This window comes from Equus quagga, chromosome 14, assembly GCF_021613505.1.
Source record: "Equus quagga isolate Etosha38 chromosome 14, UCLA_HA_Equagga_1.0, whole genome shotgun sequence".
Classification (NCBI taxonomy): Eukaryota; Metazoa; Chordata; class Mammalia; order Perissodactyla; family Equidae; genus Equus; species Equus quagga.
This window is the reverse complement of record NC_060280.1, coordinates 5,317,214-5,336,272: the sequence shown is the minus strand read 5'-3', so window position 1 is coordinate 5,336,272 and position 19,059 is coordinate 5,317,214. Positions and strand designations below refer to the sequence as shown.

The 19,059-nt window shown below is 37.4% G+C and overlaps 2 protein-coding genes across 2 annotated transcripts in view; one reads left to right on the top strand and one right to left on the bottom strand.

Annotated features, from left to right (window-relative positions):
* The window catches only part of ANO3 (anoctamin 3), a 293,456-nt gene that overhangs the window by 220,016 nt on the left and 54,381 nt on the right, over positions 1 to 19,059 (top strand). Inside the window, exon 14 of the mRNA XM_046685171.1 lies at positions 4,718 to 4,778. Within this exon, the coding sequence (XP_046541127.1) occupies positions 4,718 to 4,778 (61 nt within the window). The remainder of the gene's footprint in view (positions 1 to 4,717; positions 4,779 to 19,059) is intronic.
* MUC15 (mucin 15, cell surface associated) lies at positions 18 to 17,433 on the bottom strand. Its single transcript, XM_046685170.1, has 4 exons — positions 17,249 to 17,433; positions 10,496 to 11,223; positions 8,127 to 8,276; positions 18 to 6,264 (listed from the first exon to the last, which is right to left on the bottom strand). Exons 2-4 carry the CDS (start codon positions 11,184 to 11,186, stop codon positions 6,104 to 6,106), a joined length of 1,002 nt encoding a protein of 333 aa, XP_046541126.1. The 5' UTR covers positions 11,187 to 11,223; positions 17,249 to 17,433; the 3' UTR covers positions 18 to 6,103.

The window sequence follows — 19,059 nt, the reverse complement described above, 5'->3', positions numbered from 1 at the left end:
ACGTCACCCTGCGGCAATTACAAAACGAATACATTTTTATTTGAATATCTTTGTCTTCCTTTGTTTTTATAACTGATTGTTGCCATCAGAGACATAAAATTCCATGTGAAATGATATTTAGATTTTCTTTTTTTTAAGAGAAGATTATTTCTATTGCTAATGATTAAATTTGTATCTTGCATGCAGGCTCATGAAATTAAACTACTTCTAATTTTACAAAGAAAGTGAAATAGCATACCAAAAGTTCTCAAATTGCTGCCTATTAGAATCACCTGAAGGGTTTCTTAAACTCCTGAAGCCCAAGCCACTCTCGAGAGCACTTAAATGAGAGTCTTTGGGTTTGGAACCGAGGCAGAAGCATATTTTAAAGCTTCCCAGGTGATTCCAATGTACATACAAGTTTGAGAAACTGAATTTTACAATTATTACTGTTTATTTGTAAAAGAGTTTATCAAAGTATAATTAACATATAATAAAATGTACATATTTGAAGTCTATAAATTGATACATTTTAATTATATATGTGAAACCATCACCACAATCAAGATAATGAACAAAGCCATCACTTCCAGAGTTTCCTGAAGTCCTCTTGTAATCCCTGCCTCCCACCCCTCCCCAACCCCACGGCTGCACTCAGGCAACCACCTGCTTTCTGTCATTATAGACAAGTTTGTATTTTCTAGACCCTTATGTAAATGAAATCATACAGTGTGTGATTTTTTCTGGCTTCCTTCACACAGTATAATTATTTTGAGATTCATCCATGTTGTCACATTTATCGTTAGATCACTCCTCTTTATTTCTGAGTACTGTTGCATTATATGGGTAGACCAGAGTTTGTTTATCCATTCATCTATTTGTGAACTTTTGAGTTGTTTCAAGTTGTTGCCATTTTAAATAAAGCTGCTATGAACACTCATCTACAAATCTTCATATAGATGAATACTGTTATTTCTCTTGGGTAAATACCTAGGAGTAAAATGTCTGGATTATATGATAGGTGGACGTTTAACCTTCTAAGAAACTGCCAACCTATTTTCCCAAGCATTAATACCATTTTACATTCCCACAGGCAGTGTATGAGAGTTCCAGTTTTCCATATGTCCACTAATCCTAAAACGATTGGTCTTTTTAATTCTAACTGTTTTAATAGATGTGTAGAGATATCTCATTGGAATTTAGTTACTTGAAAATAATTGGATCCTTTTGGGTCTTGCTTTTAGGATTTATGAGATGGGCTCACAGCAGTGCTCTACCTAGCACTATCTTTCTCCCCACAATTATTTTGCAAGATCGTTCTGTGTACTCTTCCCAATGCACTGCAAATACTGAGGATTTCCTCATACCTGGCTGGTGGGAATTGGCACCATTCCCGACTCTGTGTGAGCTCCTGAGACTGTTACCTCTAGTCCTTTCAAGTGGTTCTTTCCTCAGGTAGTTTGCTCACATACATGCTCACTGGGCGCTGTCTGGGTTGTCCCTCTCTGCACCCTGGTAACTCTTTCAGTGTAGTAAGCTGAGGCCATCATAACGTTCACCTCATTTGTTTCCCACCTCTCAAGGATCATTGCCTAACATCCACTGTCTTGAAATGCTTTTATATTTATATATATTTATGTAAGTGCTTTGTATATTTTGTGCATTCTTTGGCTGTTTCCAGAATGGGGGTAAAAATCAATCTTTGGTATTCCATCTTGTTAAGAAGTAGAGGTCTCTATACAATTAATTTTGACAAGGCTGGGTATAAAATCAAAAGCCACTCAAACTTCATGGTTTAGTCCATATAAGACTATACATCAGAATCACCTAGAACGTTTGTTAACGTTAGCCTCAGGTCCTAAAATTCAGAATCAGTTTGTCAAGGATGGAGCTGAGAAAAAATCCATGTGTTAACAAGCTCGTCAGTTGATTCAGATTCCTAGGATCCCCTTTTAAAAAGATATTGCCCTAAATAAGTAAAAGGTCATGAGAAGGGAGTGGATTAATCAAGTTGCCATGTTTGATGTAGCTTGTGCCCAAATCCAGAGGACATGGGTGGTTATACAGATTTTGCCCTGTCCAAGAATTAAGGACTGAGGAAGTGAGAGAGGGCTGAACACCAGCCGGGATCCCAACTCCCTGCCCCCTGGCCCAATAGCCTGGCCAGCAGGGTTGAATCTGCCCAGAGGAGCCTTGCTGTCCTTAGCCCAGAGGGGCTTTAATGGAATATCAGTGGCAGTTTCCAGAGCTTTCTGTTATTCTGAAGCCATCAAACAATCCTAGAGCGAGATCTAGCAACTAAAATAGAGGAGACATAAACTTTAATCTTCCAACCTAATAGGAAATTTATCTCCTTAAACCATATCTACATCTAGTGATTTCTAGCCACACTCAGCTCTCCAAGAGAAATCCAATGTCAAAGATAATGGAGAATTTGGGCTTACACATAGCTGTGTTTGCGGCTCAGTTTCCTTCTGTCTTCATATATTCCCTACTCACATGAACAAAGTTGGATAGAATGCTTCCCCAGAGGCCCCCTATGCATAAAGGCAAGCTATTTTTCTAATACAATAATTCATTGCAAATATATGTTTGTAGACAGGACAAGCTCTTTTTGCTTTTAGAAAAGTCTGTTATATTGCTTTGGGAATTTTCTTGAGACTTCTTCTGGGGTTTGCTTTTATAGAGCAAGTGTTCCTTTCCTATTAGGCAGAAAGCCTCTTCTCCTGTTCTCCTGCCTGTGGCCCTTGATCTAACCTTGAGCCACCCATACTCTGCTTGCCTCTTCCTTCACCTGCTCCCCATTTTCATTCAGCACCTTATATCAGACCCAAAATGACGCCCTTAGCTCCTCAAGCTGCACCCTCAGGCTTGTAACTGTTCTTCTTGTCTGCACGGTCTCCCATAATATCCCTCAGGTAAGAGCTTAGTGGACCTAACACGATGATCTCATGTGTTTACACTCCTCCTTAGGGCAGGTTCTGAAGTCTTCCCTAACTCCCACTCTACCTTTATCTCCCATTATGTGTATGTAATCCCACATTGCACGTATATTACAGATATCCTTCACTGTCTCGTAGATGTGTTTCTAAAGAGTTAATGTTTAAATTTATTGAGTTAAAAAATGCCTGAAACCTAGCAAGAAAAAATATGCAAAGGTTTTTTAAAGAAAATATTGCACAGACTATGGCAAATCATGTCCATGCAACACAGTTTTTGTTAAGTATGGCTTTTTATTTGTGACTTTCCTGAAAGCATGGCTATTCTGGAGCAGGGGAGAGCCATTATTTCTTGGTGACCTTTAAATCCCCATGTGTCACGTCTCTGTTCTGACGCTCTAAGAGGCTATTTCCTGCACTAGGTCTGTTTCTAAGGGAAAGCAGACAGCTGTGCAGCTGCTTGCAGCAGTAGGCGTCTCTGTGGGATGCCTTTGGGAACAAAAAAGCTGGATTCTCCTGCCGGGTGTAATTTTACGAACTCTGTAGGAGAATTTTGTTATGGTCCTTTCTCTCCTGTGCATAATATATACTGATGATTGCTGTGAAAACCAGTTCTTATGGCATTTTGAGAAATCCCAAGTCTTAACAATCATAGAAGTTTAGAGCCGTCTAGAGCATCTTGCACCCATCCACGGATCTCCAAAAGGAGCACATCTCTGTATAATGATATTTTTAATAATGCTACAAGAAAATACATCCTACCTTTATCTGTTTTACATATTGTTTTGCAGTGTGCTCCAGATGTGACAATTAAAATATACATTACTGTTGTTTTAATGCCCCCATTAAGCAGCGTCTAGACTGTAGACTGAGCAAAGAAGACACCATTGCATTCCCATTTCTTATAATAAGGTTCTTTAGCCTCTAATTGGCCTCTCTCTCCTATGAGGCTAGTGCCCCTATTTTCTTTATAGTTTCTATGGTAGTTTTGTTACTGCCAAACATATATTGCTTTGGCTGTATTGGTTTAATCTCCCTTACTAACTTATAAATACAGTCAGGACATTATGCAAATTAAAAGCAAAGGTAAATTGAATTTACTCTTTATTAAAATCAGACAATCCTTGCAACCCTGAAAATTGTATTCAGTAATATCATAAATTGTACATTTCTCTTTATAAAACTTCAGGTAATGTCTGATTCAAAAACACATGGACTATATGCTAAATGTCCAGTGATACATGAAACTTCTTAAAAACGGTTTAAGGTGAGATTACCTCCTATGGCCACTACTGGACCTATGGCACATTCTGAAACATCAGAGGGTAAGGACAGCACTGTGATACCTTTCTGTTGGAAGTGCTGGCTCACTGGTGGAAGTCTGCATTTTGCAACTTCCCCAATCCTGGACGTTTCACTAACGGGAGGTGCACCTAGTTATGCCTCAACTGAAAAGCTGACTTCTTACAGCTGACACTGTAGCTGGACTACCTGTGGCCCACAGATACTTCCTTGGGGTACTAGGCCCACTTCTAAGTAGAAATGAAAGTGCAGTCCAAAGGGAGTCCCAGAGGAGAGAGAAGAAAAGAGGAGCCATGCGACCCCTCCCCTCTCCCAAGAGAAAAATCACGTGAAACAGTTGCAGGACCCATGAAAACATCTGATAGCTTATATTTACAAACTAAAATAATGTGATTCCTTTGGGGAAAAAAGAAATCATAGGACCTAAATGCAAACAGTAATCACTGGATTCTTATAACGAAGAGTGTAACTAATATTTTTGTTTGTTTTCCATTAAGGTGTCATATTTGTTTGATAATGGAGGGACAGTCTTCTTTGCTATTTTTATGGCAATATGGGGTAAGTATGTTCTTCCATTACTTACTTCCTAGCCCTCATTTTCTGTGGCTCTTGCTGGGTTTCTTCACACACACACCCACCCCCCAAGTATCAATTTAACAACAAAGCCTCTTGCTTTGGTTGCCCTCTTCACACATTCACTGCTTCTTTGAGAATTTTAACTCTTGATCTAATCCTCTAATCCCTAAAGCCTCGACCTTCCTGTTCTAAGGAGTATATTTTTCCTACCAAAAGCAGGTAGTAATTAAAAACAAACTGAAACGTACTAGAATCCGAATTAGGCTTCTGGTATTTTTGCTCTTGAAAGTGATGCTCAGAAAACTTTTTGTTTGCTTAATATCTCCATTCATCTATTTTTTTAGCCTTGGACTTCATACATTTAGAGACACAGAATCTATTCCATATATGATTGAGCAATAATGTCTAATACATAATAAATCTTGCTCCTAACATCTTAAAACTAAAATTTATATATAGATCATGCTTTGGCTGACTTTTTCACCATGTTTTCATAGAGTTTTTAAAATGACCCAATTAACTGAGGCCTCAAATAAATCAGACAGGTCAGAATTCCTCACCCTTTGAAGGGAATCAGTTACTTCCCTGGTTAGGATCAGCTTTCCTACCACAGCCCTGTTGAATGCAGGCCATTGTCAACCTGGCAAGTGAAGGGGCTGGCCGTGTATGTGCTGACACAGAGAAGTACGAGGCATTAGAATGCAGCCCTCTCTCCATTGCCTTCATTTCCCAGGAGCAGAGACTCTGCGCCACATTTTCCTTCTAGCTTTAAGGCTAAGTTAAAAAAAAAATCACTCTTCCAATTTTCCTTCAAGAGAATGCCAATCTTGATGCATGGTATAAGGACTCTGGCGGGCAGAAGGTGTGTGCGTGACGGGGGCAGGCAGTAAAGAGTCAGTCAATCCATTGGTTTTCGTCCCCCCCAAACAAAAAAAAGTGAAAATGTAGTTTTGGGTCCCTTTGTTCATTGAAGGATTCCTTTAATTAAATTATCAGGCAGGGTGATCATGGTGAAAGCATTTAGTTTTACCTGATTCCACAAACATTGCCTACTAAGAAAAATATAGACCAAAATACAAATTAACGTTACTCACTAGATGCTTCAGCATGGCCAAAAACAGTAAGAAAGGAAACCTTTTGGATTATTTCTCCTCTCTTTATGTTTCTGCCACTAGTCTCACACTTTTACAGCTCTCCTTGGCACAAGCTATATGACAGTGATCTTGCTTCAGCTTGTGGAAGATGGGTTTGTGGAAAGGCCAGGACGCAGGCGAACATTTGTCGTCTGAAGACTTTTTTCCTTAGTTTTATATTGAGGTACGAAGTGAAGGTATGTCATCCATAGGAATGCTGTCACGTGCATTTTCTCGGCCTGCTGGCAAGGGTGAGTCCTTCACAGTTGGGTTGTAATAACTAGAATTCCCAAAACTTACATCATACGGTTCCGGTGCATTGTCTAATCGCAGCACTAAAAAAGTAACAAAAAATTGTTTTGTGGTGACAGTCTGGAAGATGCACGCTCAGGCATCTGCCAGACTATAGGAATTGTTCTAGATGAGTAAATAGGTCTGTCTTTTATAAGGGCTTTGCAAATATTACTTTTGAGATTTTAAATAAGTAGATATTTTTCAAGCCACATTTCTTTCCAAGACTAAGAGAACAGTTTAACTTCCAAAATTTCACGGCTGGTGGACCAAAAATAAGGGAACTAAGGGAGAGATGACAACAAAAATATAGCAATACTTGGTATAAAGAAGTTTAGATATATGCCTCATTGACTTTTGAAGCTTGTGAATTCAGAGCCTTGTCAGCATATTCGGAGTTTTTATTTGTGGTGTAAAAAATAATTTTTAAACAGTGAAGAGCTAAAATCAGTGTCATTATTTTCCAAGTGGCTCAATAGCCTTATGGTTGAGTGAAGATGGAAACAGAAGAAAAATATTTTTAAAACTTTATGTTTCCTTCCAATAGATCCAAGTTATGAGCTTGAGGTTTTCTGATTAATGATATAGGAGATTTTTTTTTTTCTTTTTCAACAAACAGCCAATTTCTTTAATGATCTTGAATTTATTTTCAAAGAAACCTTGGCATGTACTAGGTATCTTTAAATACTTAAGTAGTGACTAATTAGATCGGTGGTCTAATTTTTCAGTTAGTTATTCTCATATCCTACCTATTCCTTAAGGCATCTGTTTACAAACTGGGCTCCCAGGAACCTTAGGGATTTGAGAGAGGTGTCTCAAAGCTGTCTTGAGGGAGTCAAACAAAAGTGAGATTCGGTGGTTCCCTTGTGCCTCAATCACAACACCTTAGACTGTCTCAGTTTGCTAGACTGAACCTTTGCATGCGATTATAGATAAAAGATTCTGAGATTAAAGAAAGTTTGGAAACCCCTGTTGTTCGAAATCCTATCCTTTAATTTTGAAAAGTGCCACTTCTTTATTTTATATGCATTGCTAGAAACCCATAAGCAGAATTCAGTTAAATTTAAAATAATGTGTTTGACTCTGAAAATGAACAATATGTCAGGCAAGACCTGAACTTATGAAAAATCAACAAGACTTTATCAAGGGGATCCACCAGGGACATTTAACTATTTTTTTATGCTGGCAGGTGCCCCTTGTGTAAACCAGAAATCAGATTTTTTTTTTTTTCTCCTGAAGTATAAAAAAACAGATGAGTCAAGCATTTGAAGTGATTTCATTTCTGTTCCAATTAATGTTATATAATTAAGCTCAAACTCAGTGCTTTGTTCTTAGCAGATACATTTGTCATTCATAGATATGGTTGGTCGTTTCCATCACATGAGTAGAACATTCCTGAATTAAGGTATAATGTGGCTTTATGTACCCATGTATGCAACTCTTTAGAGATTCTGTTTTAGAGACTCATTAGGATAATTAATAGAGGGCTACTCTGTGTAAATTTTTGAAGAGCTCCAGATTAGAGTAAATTATTATTCAAATTACTGCTACTAAGACTTCGAACAATGGCAGAGAATGGCTTTGCAGTTACTTGCTAACAAAAATGGCCATTTTTTCCTTAATATCATACCATTATCTTCCAATTTTATAGATATGTTTTAGGTTCTGGGATTATTATTTAAACAAATTGTGATGCAATTAGCAACAGTTCCAAATGGCTCTTTAATTTCACTCACAGGTCCATGATTATTTTGGTTGTGTTCTGTGAGAAACAGAGAGCATTAAATCTTTAGTCTGTTTCTGTCGTATGAATCTCTGAAACCCTTCTAGATAAGGTGGTGAACATTAGCATCCTCACTTAATTGAAACCATTGTGTGCAGGTGAAATTCTGAATGTTGTTTTTACCTGGTTCATTTCTGTCGTCATAAAGTCGCCGATGGGAAAATGACTCCGTTTTCTTTTTTCCACACAACAAGTAGCCAACGAGACTCAGCAATGAGGCACCCAGAATAGCACCTAAAATGGCCCCAAACACCACTCCTGTATTTCTGTTCTCTGGAGAGGAAAAAATAATTTACAGATAAGAAATAGAAAATAATTACTCAAAGAACAGAAATATATACATGGACTTGCTGTATTCCAAAGAATGTTTAACAATGTTAACAATTTTTTAAAAATTAGATAATGGTGACATGTGTGTATGTTTTATAAATTACTGAGTGTTTGAGATGTACAGGCAAATATACTTCCTGACAAAACCACACTTCAAATTTTGAATTACCTTGAAATACTTCTAAGTTTTAGTTTTATAACTCTCTTGTTACTTATTAACACTAATAGTACTGAAATGCCATGTGTATGCTTCATTAAGATCTAATTTCTATGTTGAATGCTATATTAAGTTTTTAATCAACTCTGAATCTCCGATGGTCTTTAATGATGAAATGAACTTTGAACTTATTTCTATAATAATTCAAAAGCAAAAAGCTAATGGGAGTAAGCAGGTAGTAGAAAATTAATCCTCAAAACCCCAAGTGAAAAGGCGCTATAAGGAAAAAGCAATATATTCTGATGCAGGATCTTTCCAAATACAACCAATAGATATTTGCAGTGCCCTGCACATCAAGAACAGATGTGTAGGTCTGAGTTTGAGAGAGTCCAAATTTCACTCTATCATCCCCTTTACCGAGTACCTTATTTGAAGACTAAGTCATCAATAAACTACTTAATGCTCTCTGAACTCATATTTAGTATATTTTATTTTCAATGTTTTTTTTTTTCATTTCTTAAGAAGCTTATTAATTAGGTAGACAAGGGGTCTTATAGGGTCTCTAATTCTATACAAAACTCCATTTATAAAAACATAATTAGGGGCTGGCCCCGTGGCCTAGTGGTTGAGTTTGGTGTGCTCCGCTTAGGTGGCCTGGGTTAGGTTCCAGAATGGGCCTGCACCACTCATTGGCAACCATGCTGTGGCAGCGACCCACATATAAAATAGAGGAAGGCTGGCACAGATGGTAGCTCAGGGCGAATCTTCTTCAAGCAAAAAGAGGAAGATTGGTAACAGATGTTATCTCAGGGTGAATCTTCCTCAGCGAAAAAAAAAATTAACCTTCACGTTGGAAGATAAACAGCAAAATTATTGCTAAAATAAAGGTGAAGCAAAATTAACTAAGTTTATTTTGATTAAAGGGCGATGGTACGAGTTCATATTGAGTATTCTCAATATGTATATTGGGTTTAGAGAAAGAAAAGAGAGAATATCTTTTTAAAAATATTTCTGATGGAATATCAAAATATATATGAATGAAATAATTTGTTAAAATCGTAGATAAAATTAAAATATATGTACATATAATATATTGGTTGCAGTGCTACAATAAAGCCTAGATTTCAGAACTTAGAACTGTTCCTGTATACTAGCCGCAACTTTCAAATAGGAATTTTTATATATGATTTGGTATTTACATCATTAATATAATCTGCTCGTAAGTTGTATTAGAAATCAGTGAATTCATAAGGGGAAAAAAGAATATTTTTTTAAATTTTCAGGGAAAGAAAAACATGGTTAGACCTGAAAAAATAAAACATAATAAATTTTCATTAAATATTAGAGATCTTTTCTACTTTTTGTTTTAAAACTTGATGTAATCCCTTAAATGAAACATAAAAATCTCCCCATAATACAATTTTCTTGTGATACTCGCAGCAAAATTCCATTTTTATTGTGTTCATTAGGTGCTAAACTAAAAATTAAGGAGTATTTCTTTTCGTTGAGTTTATTTAAATTTTTTTTAGTATCACTCTTCTATTTTCCTGTGATTGCTATGTGGTACCAGATAATTTATAAATTCATTTATTTCATTCAATTTTCAAAACTCACATACATATATTTTTAAAGTTTAATTGTATGGTATTCTAAAAGCACATGAAATTTCAGGTAGTCTTTCAAAGATTCAATGAAAATTGTTACCTAGTGTCTCAAAACTGTACCATTACCTGTCTCTCCTTCCTTTCAAACTAACTTTTCTCATTTTGTCCCACTGTCTCATCATGTTCCCATATAGTAATAACTAGTATTTCCTGACTTAAGCCCTGAAATCCCTTCACTATTTCCAGTGAATATCATGGTTGCCCCCCAAAAGTGAGAACTGACTGTGCTGTTGCAGTCTCCTCGTTTTTTCTAGTATGGTACATTCCTTAGACATAATCTATATGAATTATTTGAAGATTCAACTTTATGCAAAAGGAAAGTTAAATCCATTTATATTTACCTTCTTGAGGGTCTGGTGTATTTGGAAAGATTTTTGAATTATTGGTGAATTTTAAGGTGGGCTGTAGAGTTGTTGTTTCTTGATAGGGGGTAAACCCCACCGAGCTATCACTGGTTGGGGTAAGCCATTCATCTGGTTCCGTTGTCATGGGGGTCACAGACATGGTGTTCGGTGCTGAAGGGAGGATGCTAATTGTAGTGGAACTGTTGTCAGGAGTTTTCATGGTATCATTGGCCGAAGACCAAGTAACATTTTCTGAAGATATGGCAGATGTAGCACTGGCAGGTGCTGAGGCTGGCAGAGGATTTTCATCTGCTATAGATGAGTTCCAAGGTAATTTAGAAACAAAGCTGTGGATCAAGGGAGGGCTGATGGAGAACATGGGTGTGGGTCTTGGGCTCCTGGTAAAGTTGTCTGGTGATAAATTGTTGAAGGAATCTGTTGTTCTATGGATTTTATTTGATGGATCCCAAGAAGAGGAATTATTTGCCTTGAGAAAGGAGGTTTCTCTATATTCTTTATCTGAGTTTAAATTTGCTTCAGTTCCAAAAGGAACAGATTCATTTTCTATTTTTTTCAAGCCTTCTGCAATGCTTTGTGTTGTGTTAATTTCTAGACCTTCCCCATGGCTTCCAAATAGTAGTAAACTAAACAAAGTTGAAATCAACAGAATTTTGGCTGAGGTGAACATTGTAGCCTTCTTTGGTATTGATGTTATTAAGGGGAATCTGAAAGAAAATAACAACCATTTGAATTATTAAATTAAGTATTGAGGCTTTTTTAATTGGATCTACATTTTTAAAGTGATAAAAATCTAGAGACATAATGCTAAGATGATAATAGCATACTCTTTATTCAACAATTTTATTTTCCTTGGATTATGTACTAAAACTAAAGTCACTGCATTATATTATTCATATAATATTTCTTCCTTCCTTCCTCTAGGCAAATGCCATGTGAAAACTTTGTCAAGTCAGACACCACTATTCCATTATTTCAAAGATCATTTAGGTTGGGACAAGTTGAAATATATATAATTATATATGGACTGCTAAGTAAAACTTTTTATATATTGTAAATATAGGGCATGTAGAGCTGTCTGATTTCTTCAACTTATTTAAGAAAACATGTTCTTTCTAAAGATGTGATTTGGAAGATTTATTACGAAGCTGACGTTACTGATTATATACTAAGCGTACCGCTTTAAAGTGAGTCAGTCAGGAACGCAACTTGAAAACATTTTATTAGTACCCGATTTGAGTTTTTTGAATTTGAAATTAACATCCTTTTTTTCACGGTACTCTTCATGATGCCCTTTGCCCTATTAATTCCAAATTAGAGAAAATCAGAAAGACTTCTGGATTTTAGCATGTTCTTTAATTGTATTCCCTTACTGTATAAATGAAGAGTCTGGTTGGGAGTGGGTGTGGAAAAAATGACCTAGCTAGATAGTGGCAGAGTTGGGGTTTGAAACCATGGTCCTGACCTCCAATCCAGGCACATCATTCTGCCTCTTAAGTGTGGAAGTGCCACAGTTCATAGATAGGAGGATATGAGGAAAAGATTTTGAAATTAGATTTATATTAGAATTCTGGCTTCTGTCGCTAATAACCTGTAAAAAACAATCATCATAATAAGCAATTGCTTTATCATCATAACAATCTGATTTCACAGTGTTCTGAAGACTAAACGAGATGATTTAGGTATAAGTACTCTGAACAATATCTTGCCTAAAGTAAGCAGTTAATAAACATTAACTTCCATTTATTACTATTAAAATATAATAATATTTCTACAAGTGTCATACATAAGTTGACAGAGTTTACAATATCATCTCACTTGATCCTCACAATGATCCTTGAGGCAAAAAGAATAGCTTCTATTATCCTCATTTTGCAGATGAAGCAGCTGAGGTTCAGAGTGCCTAGTAATGGAAGCTAGTAAATGGAAGAGGCGACACGGAAAGCCAAGTCTACTGACTCTAACCTAGCTGGATGCTAGAATTTAAAGTGTTTTTAATTGAAAAAAATATTCTTTAAAAAAGTGTTAGACTATTCCTCCTCAAACAATAAAGTCTGAGAACCGATGTCCTATTCTTTGAATTGGACCTTAGAGCTTATTTGTCACTAAAATCCTCCAGGAAGACTGAGATAAGAAAAGGGAGGAGGTGCAACTGGTATTGTTTAGGTCCAGTACTACCTGCCATTTCTTACAAGCTCTCCCAGAAATTTTTACGAGTATCTCCCACCTTGATGATTTTTCTTTAGGGTCTGAGGAGCCTCTAAAGACCCTCTGATTATCGCTTGGTTTTAAGGGCCTCCTCCTTGCTGAATGATTTCTTTCATAGTGGCACAACCTAAATATATCTATAATACATCCTGATATAATATTTTCTTCAAAAGCTTTTAGCAAGCAGTCCATTCCTGTGGATTCCTAAGGTTTTAGAGATATAATATCTTCCATGCTTTTTGCTTATCACTTAAGAAAAGTCTACTTAAAAAGTAAGGCAGGCAGACCTACAAGAACATTCACAGGGGCATTATTTGTAAGTGTCTCAACCTAAACATCCATCAGTAATAGACTGGATAATAAATTCTGTAATAATCATACCTGAAAATTCACAAACTAGAGCTGCATACAACAACATGGATGATTATAACAAACGTAGTGCAGAGCTTAAAATTCCAGTTGTACTGTGTGAGTCCATGTATATAAAGTACAAAAACAGGCAAAAAAACTAGAATGTTAGAGGTTAGGTTGCTGTGAGAAGGAAAGAGACAATATTTACTGGGTGAGCGTGGATGGGCTGCTGTGTGCTCCTGACACTCTGTTTCTTGATCTGGTAGGGGCTATATAGGGGTTTGCATTTGTGATAATTCTATTTATTTATATTTCATTCATTTTTCTGTGATAACCAAGAAAATTCAGTTAGATCCTAAAGCATTATTAACATAATTGGAAAGCATATACACTATTATGCATTTATTATATCAGATGCTTTGCATATTTTCTCTTTTAACTCTTACTAAAAACTAGCAAACAATGAGGAAGGGATTATTAATCCTATTTTATAGATGATTAAATGGGGTTTAAAAAATGTAAATAATGCGTCCAAAGACACACAGCTAGTGACTGAGAGATAGGGTTAGGATTCCAACCTTGGCCTTAAAGCTAGTAATCACTCATCTGTCTGACAAAAGTTACAAAGGAATATCGAATTTCATACTCAGCTACTTTTTCCCACCAACGTTTTCATAGCACGCCTTCTCCAAATTTTCTTATTTTAACCAAAGCAATTTATTATCCCATTTTTTTAAGCACTGGAAAAATAGGGCCTTCTACCTGAAGTACCTCTCAAACACACTAAATACACTTTTATTCTAATTTAAGAAAACCCCAACAGTTGTCTCTGTGGTTTCTAGTTGGGCACCTTTACCATGTAGTTTACAGATTAACATTAACAAAACGAGTGATTATTCCCAGGACCTGTAGTTCACCAACATTTCGCTGAACTGATGCCTCACCTAGCACATTTAAAATGCAATTCAGTTTAGTGTAAAACTACTTACAAGTACCTTATCAGAAACATCTTTCTCCTGTAACTCAAGTTCACAGCAAATGTCAGAGCTCTTTCATTATCTGCTGCCGGTAATCTGATTAGTTGATGAATTGGACTTGGCCACCTGTTTTATCATTATCATGGAGTTGGGTTTACGTTCTCTACACCTAGGCTTTCTGGTTATTTTCTCTTCCTAATGAAGTGATCACCAGAGGAGAAAATCAGCTCTCTGCTGTTCTTCTACTTTTCTCATATTGTTACATGAGGAGCGTGGCCTTGAGCTTTCGCTCCCTTCCCGTAAGGAGAACCTACATACCAAGAGTCCACAAAGTGAGTTTTGTTGTTCCTGTTTCACTTTGCCTGTAACATTGAACCACCAGGGGATCTCTCTACCCTTCACCCAGCTTCTGACTGTAACTTGAAAACCTAAGGTATCAACACCCCAAATAAGCGAAGCCTTCTGTTACTGCCTATAATTTATCTCCAGGGAAAAGAGAGAAAGGGAAAAGAGGGATGAGACAGTATATTGTGAATACTATTTGCAGTTTGTTCTGAAATTAATACAGTTGTAGGTAAGGCTATAACTTTGCTTTGCTCCCTGGCTTCTAAGAGAACCAGGTTACACCTGTTACTCAGATCCCTTCATCTTAAAGGGATAGAAGCAGCCAGGAATTGAAACCATCAGATATCCCGAACCCCAGCCCTGGACTTTTGCTGGAGCAAGGACTAGGAAATTCTGGTTAAGTTTGACCCTATTCTGAATTGAGCAAAACATATGCTTGTAAACAGCAAAGGCTAATGCAGGTGAAACAGAAGCTCCAGAGGGCAGTAAAAGAAATCTGTATTCCTTCCCTTTGCATGTTTCTCTCAGCCCCTCTCCATCTCTAGAGTTCAAATATCTAAGCTGTTACACACTTGTTATGTAAAGCTAAAGTTATGCTGGATGATGGATGGCATACTGGTGCGTGCCAAAGTTCATCTTTCAACCAGGTACACTGTGGAGGCAGAAAGAAGATGAGATGAAAGAAAAGTGCAATTGTAGGAGAGAAAATCAGGAGAACCAGGTAGCATCATTTCCCCTCCTGTTCTTAGCCTCTTCTTGCCCCTAGGTGGAAACTCCTAAGAGGAACTTTGAAGGTGTAACATAGAAACAGAGCTAAGATCACTACAAACTTGAAAAACTCCTAGGATTAGAATTATCTGTTCCCTATAGGGAACAGAAAAAAGAACAGGATCTCCAGCCACTGTGTGGTACCTTAAACACAGATTCTAAACCTTTCTATATATATTGAAATGTTTGTATTGTTTCTAGTATTTCACAATTTTTAAAGTTTACTTTCAAAGTGTGAGTTTCACTGCTTACTACTTTTTAAATAATTCCTCTCCACAGAGAAAATGAACACTACTTTCTGCCCTGTCTTTGGTGGTGGCAATAAAAAGCAGTTTCACATTACTACTTTTGTATGGAGGGCTGCAGGAGGTGGTGAGAGAGGGAAAAAATGTGACCATGAAGGAAGCAAATCCACATTCTCCGTGCATAATTTTGCTTCTCCTTAAATGCATAAAGTCATTATCCTGCCCAGCCCTGCTGTTGTAACTGAGTCATACCGATTTTATACCAAGCTTGGAAATTAAGAAGGTACTCTGGTTTATGTCAGGTAATCAACCCATGCAAGGGAAGAGAAATGCGAGTCATTCTAAACTCAGTCAAAACCAGAAATTTTAAATAAACATATTAGTTGAGGTACACTGAGGGAGTAATATAAAAACATGTTTCTGCAGTGAAATAACGAAAGAGTATGCACTGTGTCACTTCTCTCAGTTGCTTTTCATCATTTCTTGTTATAGATGTCAGGCTACAAATTAAGATAGATGGGTTTTCTTTGTCTTTGTCCTAGGAAACTCAGTCTGACATGTAGCCCGTATCCTAGGCACACCTTCAGTGTGACTTTGAGTGGCCTTTAAAACTCTTGGACAGTATTTTGCTTTCCCTAAATGAAAGAGCCACAATAAATTAGGACATAACGAATTATATTTCTAGAAATGCCTCTTTTATAGGAGGGCTTTAAAAAGGTGAGAAGACTTAACTAGCCAGAAAGTAGGATTGTACCTGAGGAACTTAGACATATCATTTCACTTTTGCTTGATTTAAAGCAATGAAAAAAAATAAAAAGAAAAGAAAAATATGACTTTCCTTCAGGAAAAAAAATTTCAAAGCTTTGTGAATATCATTCTAATTAACAGACTGGTGTGCATAAATCCAGGAAAATTCTACGGAAGGTCACACTGCCTGCTGCTAACTTGGGTGTTCTCAGTCATAAACTTCAATACTACAACAGTTAGGTGGAAGGGTGTCAAGCTTAGAAAGAAGGACTGTGCCTTCAAAAGAAATATTCTGGACCTAAATCCCCAAGCATGGGATTTTCAGCCTTCTATCATGTTTCACTGGCAGAAGAAACAGCATCTATGGACCAAATAGAAGGTGGGTAAATGGTAAATTGACATCCCTTTGATAAAAGGAGGCTTAGTTAGCCGCAAACTGAAAATGATTTTAAGAAACTTTATCCACGTCCTTATTCCACAGAGTGTCTTCTGTGGCAACTGACTTAGCTTTTTAGATTTCCAGTGAGTGCTAGACATGTGCACATACCGTCTAAGTAAAGTAATTATATACACAACATTTGCCAATTTTTTGATTAAGAAAATCTTTGGCAAAGATGTATAGAAGTTTGTAACTCATCATATTAGAAGATTGTTTTTCAAAAACTCTCGTATTCTAATACTTTAGCAAGAACCTTTAAGTGCAAATGCATTTTAATCTAAATATTCAATTTATATGTTTATGTCACTATTTCCACTTTAAACATTTGGAAACTTTTACTAAGATATGACTTAAAGAAACTCTCTCTCATAGTCATGTATGCTTTATGTAAGGTTTATATTGAGCTCTTCATCTGGTTTCATCATCTAGCAAATTTGGCAGTAATTCTTAAAGTTAACTCACTCAACAGTGCAAATGCTCATTTGGAAGGTAATTACTTAATGAAACAACTACCTGTCTTTCTCCATAGCTCCCTGTCAGACTCTTCTGTCAAAAGTTGAGCCTGCTTTTGTGCCGTTTGGTAAATAAATGAAAGAGAGAGAGCGAGAGAGAGATGGAGGAGGAGGGATCCTCTGTGACCCAGCACACTTACCTTCAGGTCTAGGAGGTGTTTACAACCAGGAACTGAAATATCACAGCTGTCCTGGCTGGAATAAGTCTGCTGTGCATTGGAGAAAACAAATGGGTTAAGTGTGCCGATGTTCCACTGAGCAGGAGGGTGCCAGAGAAGCAAAATTGGGCGGGGCCAGACTATCTTGCCTGTGTAATAGAGCACCCAAGAACCTGACTGACCTGCTTCTCAGCTGTCAGCATGAAGATATCACCTCATTCAGGCGTTAAAAAAAAAAACCCAGCCCTCCAGCTTTCATAGGTTGGTTGTTTTGACTTGGGGCGGGCTAGTTCTCTTGAGCTGCGGCAAAACAAGGGGCATCCATTTCTTGCCCTCAGCGAAAAAAAAGACAAAGATTTTGGTAACGTCCCCTGGTGTATCTGGAATTTCTAACATATGCTGAGTTCCCCCTTTGCAGGTGAGGAAACCAAAGTGAGTCAGACCCTGCACCTATAGCTCTGTGCTGGCCCCGTGTTGCTCTCCTAACTCATAAACAGATCTTTCTTTCCCATAGTAAGATGCCATATTCTGTACTTAAAACCTGAATGGAGAAGGTGTAGTCAGGTCCATGGTGAGGGGCCCTGTCTGCAGTGCACTGAGATCGCTTGTATAGAAGGACACACTTACGACAAAGTGAATTGATGTGTACTGGGATCCTTGATAAAACTGCGAAGCATTACGTAGAAATAATCACCAGGACTGAGATGAGGTTTCTTGCTGACTTTCAGGCATTTGGGGAGTATCTGGGGCCTGTCTGAAAATGGCCACGTGATCCTGAGTAGTCCTGGGAGCCTTCTCGATTAAGTCGTTTCCATCCTGTGCTCTCTTTGCTCACTCTCAATTTAGAAGCTGGAGAGTTTCAGAAGTGCCAGGCAATGCTTGATTAAGTACTGGAGTTGAAGAGCAACCTGGCATACTTCCTTCACTTCCTTTCATGGCTTATGAAAGGGAGAAGAGTGAAGCTGCACTTTCTGGGACACTCTGCACATCAACGTTTGGGGACTGGCGCCAAGGTCTGTTCAGCTCAGTATGCCTGAGGTTTATGCTTAGTTTTTGTTGTGCGACCAGATAGATTTCCACTGCTGAGAGAGAAAATGAAACTTTAGCTAAGGTTCAGGAACTTCAAATTGAATGCAAAGAATCTGCCCAGTTATATGGCCCCAGGAAAGAACAGGTAATTCCATAGTTTTAAATTTTCTGAAGCCCAAAGACCCCTTCAGAGTTTGATTAGAAATTAAGCCAACCCCTAAAACATATTTACTCAAGGATATTTAAGCTGTATCTTCACTGGTATGAAGAAAAGCAACTTAAATTTAACCAAAGAACTGGTTAATGGGCAGTGGCTTAATAGAATTCTGTTGGTTATTTTCAAATTAGCCAGTTGCTAGGAAAAAATTCAACTGAAAAAAATATTTTATGTCTGTACTTAGAGAACTGAACATGACTTGGCAGGATTGGGTATACCATACCCTTAGGGATTTTCCTAGATATGTGTGTGAATATCATTACCACTTTCTGACTTGACCATAAATTATGGCCTATACCAGGCATGGAAATTACAAGGCACTTTTGCTACAACTCTGCTTTCACTGCCGTGAGAGTCAAAGCTCATCTCCCATGCCCCTCTTTTCTAAAGACCCTAGCTGTGGCCTCATAATCCTTTTCATCATTGCCCTCCTGACAACCATAGCCAATTGGTTAGAACTGACCCTAGTGATAAACCCCATTTACCCTCCCCATCATGAGCACATCTGGAAGTAAAGCCATAAAATGCAAACTATGCATAAATTTAA